Raw genomic sequence first — 5,999 nt, 5'->3', positions numbered from 1 at the left:
ATATAAAGTGAGATGACAAAGGTGATTCTTATGATAATAATGTTCCTTTACTTAAGAATTTTGGCATTATCTGATGAGACTATCAACTTGAAATTTGAATCATCATGATGCTTGACTAATGTGTATTATTGAATGATTTGGGAGACGATCGATGGTACTTAAGAAAAAAAAAAGGGGGGTAACAAATCCCTTGAGAAGGTGCTGAAATTACTACTTATTGGGAATAGAAAAATGCATTGAAGTTGTTCTTTTCTTTTGCCATTCTTTCTTATGTCTTTATTTCCAATCTTTTCATAGTTCATTTATTCTCAAGCTTTTCTTTTCCTTTGCTGACAAAGTGTAAAGCATGTGACAAAGCCTAGGAATGAATAGAGAGCGCCAACTCCCTTGGTAAAAATACTAATATATTTCATAAAATGTATAAAGTGCTCCATTACAATTACCAAGGATCACTTTCATACTTTAAGATAGTTAAAGGTCTCTCTCTCTCTCTCTCTCTCTCTCTCTCTCTCTCTCTCTCTCTCTGATGACAAAACATACAAAATCAATTAGATTTCATATTTACGTAGGAATATAATATGTTGATTTGGATCTCAGAGCCTGATAGGAAGGACATGCTTTTCCTCTACCCCCCCCCTTCTCCTTTTGTTGCTTTCTGTCTTTCTTGTCTCCTTGTCTTTCTTTAGCTCTCCCTTTACTTTTCTTTTTCTTTTGTTTTCTTTTTCATTTCTTTTCCTCTGATTTTCCCATCCGGCACCTGATTCCATCTCTCCACCCCCCCCCCCCCCCCCCCCCCCCCCCTTATAATGATTTTTCAAAATGAGGAATACTCAGAAGAGATTTTCAAAGTGGCCTGCCCAAGGTGAACTCCAAATTAGGCTTCTTGGGGATTGTCTCTGAATGATTTGTTAATGAGCTTACATCTGATATTCTCTCATAGCTTAAGCACTTTGGATCCATGTCCTTCTGAAACCCCCCACCAAAAAAAAGAAAAAAGAAAAAAGAATAAGAACAAGAACAAGAAAATGACAAAAGGAAAAAAGATATGCAATAAATACAAAGAGAAGCAAGCAAGCAGCATAAGAAAAGTGTGGGAAATGAAGGGAACCAAAGGACATTTGACTTAGGGAATAACAGAATATTTAGCAAGAAGAAACATGGTTGAGTACATTAGAAAGCCTGTTACAGTATGCATGTGCAATGTGAACTCCAAAAATATTATTCCCAAATATCTACATCATTATATAATTATTAGATGGCCATAATATTATGAATTTCATTGATCATTAATGGGGGTGGGGGGGGAGTTTCTTTTCTTTTGCAGGGTGAGGGGGATTGTGTTGTATTTAATAATTCAAATTAAAACCCCCTTTTGTAGACTGAAAATGACAAACTTGCCCCTTGAATTTGTGAAGGAACTTAACAGAGCAGCTTTTTGAATGGCTTTTTCCCCTTTCATCACTCTTTCTAATATGCATCACTTGATGAAGAAAGATGATGAAAACATTCTTAATTTCCTTTTGCCTTTAGTTTATTCTATCATTCCCATATATAGCTGGGGATGTGCATACTTGGTAATTTTTCAAAATAAAGGCTATTTTGGGGAATAAAGGTTTGAAAATGGTACCTCAAGAGACGGCATGTTTCCACAGGAATCCTTTTGTTTGCCATGCAACCAAGCTTCCCTGCTACAAACCAACACATATATTTATATATATTGCGAGAATATTTCCTATCAGTGGAAGCCATGCAGAATAAAAAGCAAACTGAGAAAAGAAAGCTATCTTTTACTGTCTTGTTTATAGTCTCTCACTTTACATTTTGTGCTGATTGAAATAAAGGTGAACCCACACCCCATGTGATTGCCCATTACCCTTAACATCAGACTATACAAGGAAGTTTCAAAGGGCATAAAGCTTTAGCACCAAATTTCCACTAATGGGTCCATCAAAGGGCTTAGCTTTGACAATAAGTTTTCCAATTGTAGGCCCCATTTAATAGGCCTATATCTGAGCCCCACAAAATCCAAAGGAAAGAGATATCTCCATTTTTTATGTGGATTTTGTCAAGCGGGATTTCCTAGTCTCCAAATGGTAGAACAGTTGGTGGCCTTTCTTTTTTACTTCCTTTTAACCCACTAGAAGGGGTTATAATTAGCCCATCATGGAGTTTCAGTCTCCATGGTTGTGGACAGACAGAACAAAGTATAGTGAAATCATTTACTTCTTTTTGTGATTTCTTGCATGTAACTGTGTTTTTATGTGCATGAGAGAGAGACAGAGAGACACAGAGAAAGATATGGTCATACACAAAAGATACCAATTATCTGGTTACCTGAAAATATTCATTTTTTAACGATGTTTTGAGAGCCAGTAATATGCTAACGTTCATTTCATCCAGATCTATTTATCAGATTTACAAAAACAAAAACAAAAAAAGATCTATTTATCAGGATCGGAGCAAAGGCTAAGCTAAACCATGGTTCCAGATTAACTGGAAGAAAATACGATGGTGCATTTTATAAACTTATGTCATTTTATTTAGTATATTGCTATGCCACCGTCGTGTAATTAGAATGATATTACAATAAAAATCAACATTTGAATAACAATGATTGATTTTCACTGTTATATCATTTCAATTATACGACTGTCGTATAGCAATCTACGAAATATCATTTCTTTATAAATTTAGAACCTCTAAATTACACAAGGAAACTAAAATAACCCATATATATATTTCCTGTTTTGACTGTGCTTATATGGTTCATACTTCAAAAATTACAAGTATCAATATATGCAGTATTCAAACACCCTCCAATGGGTTGCCGAGAAAGAAGGTATATATGTTAAATAAACTAGCTTTCTATCCTATGCTTTTAATTTTGCGAGCAACCAACCAAAGAGACAGTGAGATTATTAATCCCATCCAAGATAGGAAGCTATGATATTTAGTAAGAATAAAGTGGAAGGGGGAGGAGATTAATTACCTCGAAGAATTGCTCCAGAGACCACGATAATCCTTATCTTGAACAGTACTTGGTTTACCCTGCTGAATGGAATTCTCAGGCCGTCTTGGGTTCGGAATATTGTCAAACATTAGATCTTCTGAAGTATCTCCAGATGACCCATTTTCAAACATATCTGATTGTCCTTTTGTAAACAACAACAAAAACAACAGCCAAAATTTGAGAAAATAAAAATAAAAATTAAGGAATATATACATAGATAATAGACTCAGATGTTTTATCTTAGGTTTGTTGACTACTTAATCATAAATATAAAAGAAGATTAGGTATAAACCTGAAGAAGCTGCTGCTCTATCAGTGGTCTTCACGGTTCGATACATCTACAGTAAAATTCATTGGATTATTTAATCAAATAGAATAAACAAAAGAAAACATGATTTAGATAAAGAAATAAACTAGGCAATAACATAGTTCTTTTTCTTTTCTTTTTTCCTTCTGGGCATATAGTACATTACACTAGGAAACATAAAATAAGAAAACGAAGCAAGAAAACATACAAAAGTACGGTTCACTATCCTCTAGACATGATCAGATACAGTGCAAGTACATGATGTAGACACAGTAGCATTTAAGTTACTGTAAAAATATATATATATATATATATATATATATGGATGTGCGTGCGTGCATGTATGGATGTATGTATATGATTAACCATGGTTAAGAAAGTTGGGTTCGAAAACCCATATAAGGGAGACATCATTGAGAAATGATGGTGTTCTGTACTCTCGTTTATTTTATTTCTCTCTCCTTGTAAGGTAAAAATGCTATTTTTTTTTTTCTTTTGGTTTAATAATGGTAATTTTGAATTCCATGGGGTTTGTCTTATTTGTTTTCTGAAATCGATAAATCTCTCTCTTTCTCTCTCTCTCTCTCTATGATTTTTTCTTTTACTTGGGGTGGTTCATTCTTCCAAGCAAAAAGCTGTTTATTTGCTTACAGAAGCAGAGCCATCAGATCTAGTAGAAAAACCATTGGAATTTGAAATTTATGTAATTAACACCTTCCTGTAATGTACGCTGTACACATGCAAAGTTCATCTTACAACCACTATTAGAACTGCAATCAATTCAACACTCTAAACCTTAAAGCACCAAAAAAAAAAAAAAAAAAAAAATCTCTAATCTGCCTTCAGAAAACTAGCAAAAAAATGAAGTCAATTTGAGATTGTAGAGAAATGATCAGAACTTTCTTACCTGTAGATGAGATTTAACATGTGCTAACGTGAGATCTTTCACATCCATAAGCTCAAGAACTGACTTGGGTGTAGCCCCTAAACCCCCCCCCAAAAAAAAAGTTAAAAGAGAGGAAGAAGAAAAGGAAAGGTATATATAAAACAAGTCAATTTTCCTTTCTCAATTTTAATGGCATCTTGTGTTTCAGCAGGTTGTAATCTTTGTTTGGTTGGTATAAAAGAATTCATTTTTCATTAAAAAAGAAAAAAAAAAAAAAAAAAAAAAAAAAAAAAAAAAAAAAAAAAAAAAAGAGGCAATGGTGTAAGACGAAAAAGGGGGAAGCCAAAAAGAAGCAAAGGCAAAGAAGAAAGTAAATGGAGCTCACTTTCATGGCCACCCAATAGCTCTACAGCATGAACAAAGCGAGCATGGAGCGTAGTAGTCCACCGCATCCTCGGCGCTCTCATGCTTCGTTTAGCAGGAAACCGCGGCAGAAATCTTGATCGCATTAAGCTTGAAGTACTGGCGGCGTTGTTAGCTATAGAAGAAGGTTGAGAAGCTTCTAGAGGCTGCTGCTGATGATGAGGAAATGGAAAAGGTACTGGAGGGTTTTGGTATACTGGAATCCCTCTTATGGGTCTAAGAAAACTGAGCTCTTGGCTTATTCCTTGAGGCGTTTGCTGAAAAAGTTGCGGGTGGTGATGATGATGGAGCTGGTGATGATGAGGGAACTGGTTTCTCTGAAAGGTCTGGAAAAGATTGCCTCCATTAATACCGATTTGGTGATGATGGTTATGGTTGGCGAGGGACTCAGAAGCCCTTGGATTCGACAAGGAGAGCTCGAAACAGGAACTGTCGGGTTTCGCCATTGATGACATGGTGTTTCTGGAGTCCAAAGCTCTCTTCCAGAATCCCAAATCCACGTCTTCTTCTCTCCTCCAGCCTGTTGTGGGTTTGCTGTTTGGAGGGCTGATTTGCAGCGACAAATCTGGTTGTGCCGGGAATAACTCCATCTTCTACAACCAAACAAGCCCTTAAGTAGCTAGAAGCAGCCTCTCCTATATATTTATTCTTCTGCCTCTCTCCTTTTCTTCTGGTTGCTGTATAATTGCAGAAAGGTGAGCTTTGCTTGTGAGAGAGACTTTTTGGTGACCTGGGTTAGTTGGATTTTCAGCTGAGGTTTCTGGGTTTTCTTTTCAGATCAATTTGAGGGAGAGTAGTTGCAGAGATTTTGAGATAATATGAGAGAGAGAGAGAGAGAGAGAGAGAGAGAAAAGAAATGACAAGGTATGAAGTGAATGGTTGTTTCTTTTGTGTGAAGTATATGTGAGAAAATGACACTTGAGGGGGTGTAGAGGAGGGGGAGAGTTTCTTTTTGTGGACGTGGGGGTGAGAAAGGGAGAAAAAGATGACAAAAGAAAATAAAGTAAATAACTTGGGACTTGATTCCCTTTTAGTACTCTTTTTTTTTTTTTTTTTTCTTCTTCTTCTTTATTTTATTTTATTTTTTGGGTGCCAATTTTTTTTGGTTTTCTTTGAAGGAGAAAAGTGAAAGAAAAAACTTTTAACGTGTGCATAAATATTTGTCCCTCTACCAAATAATCATTCTTTCTTTTCTAACCCCCTCACACACACACACACTCACACTTCTTTAAAGTGAAACCTATGGTTTGGTGCTCCTTTTAACAAACACTAAATTCAACAAATTTTTCTAGACCGAGTATGGGTGCCCATGTTTATTTCACACCAATTTTCAAGAGAGTAATAATGTTAATGTTAATGATCATCTTTTTATT

The 5,999-nt window shown here is 35.6% G+C and overlaps 1 protein-coding gene across 2 annotated transcripts; it reads right to left on the bottom strand.

Moving 5' to 3' along the window:
* Nucleotides 1–801: 801 nt before the first annotated feature.
* On the bottom strand, nt 802–5,511 carry LOC133853750 (probable transcription factor KAN2). Of its 2 annotated transcripts, none has more exons than XM_062289767.1 (6): nt 4,589–5,511; nt 4,225–4,301; nt 3,303–3,348; nt 2,990–3,152; nt 1,628–1,688; nt 802–966 (listed from the first exon to the last, which is right to left on the bottom strand). In XM_062289767.1, the coding sequence occupies exons 1-6, from the start codon at nt 5,214–5,216 to the stop codon at nt 844–846; spliced, it is 1,098 nt and encodes a 365-aa protein (XP_062145751.1). In that variant the 5' UTR covers nt 5,217–5,511; the 3' UTR covers nt 802–843. The 2 variants fall into 2 exon arrangements, with proteins under 2 accessions (XP_062145751.1, XP_062145752.1); XM_062289768.1 differs by having other exon boundaries at nt 1,628–1,685.
* Between the last annotated feature and the right edge of the window lie 488 nt (nt 5,512–5,999).

Source organism: Alnus glutinosa, chromosome 13, assembly GCF_958979055.1.
Source record: "Alnus glutinosa chromosome 13, dhAlnGlut1.1, whole genome shotgun sequence".
Lineage (NCBI taxonomy): Eukaryota > Viridiplantae > Streptophyta > Magnoliopsida > Fagales > Betulaceae > Alnus > Alnus glutinosa.
This window is presented reverse-complemented; position numbering and strand designations above follow the sequence as displayed.

Bases quoted from the DNA above. Each gene is read 5' to 3' on its own strand.
- LOC133853750 (XM_062289767.1), bottom strand. From the start codon at position 5,216: ATGGAGTTATTCCCGGCACAACCAGATTTGTCGCTGCAAATCAGCCCT. The intron at 1,689-2,989 runs GTAATTAATCTC...GTTGGTTTGTAG, and splicing joins CTCTGGAGCAATTCTTCGAG to CAGGGAAGCTTGGTTGCATG. The intron at 967-1,627 runs GTACCATTTTCA...GGGGGGTTTCAG, and splicing joins GAAACATGCCGTCTCTTGAG to AAGGACATGGATCCAAAGTG.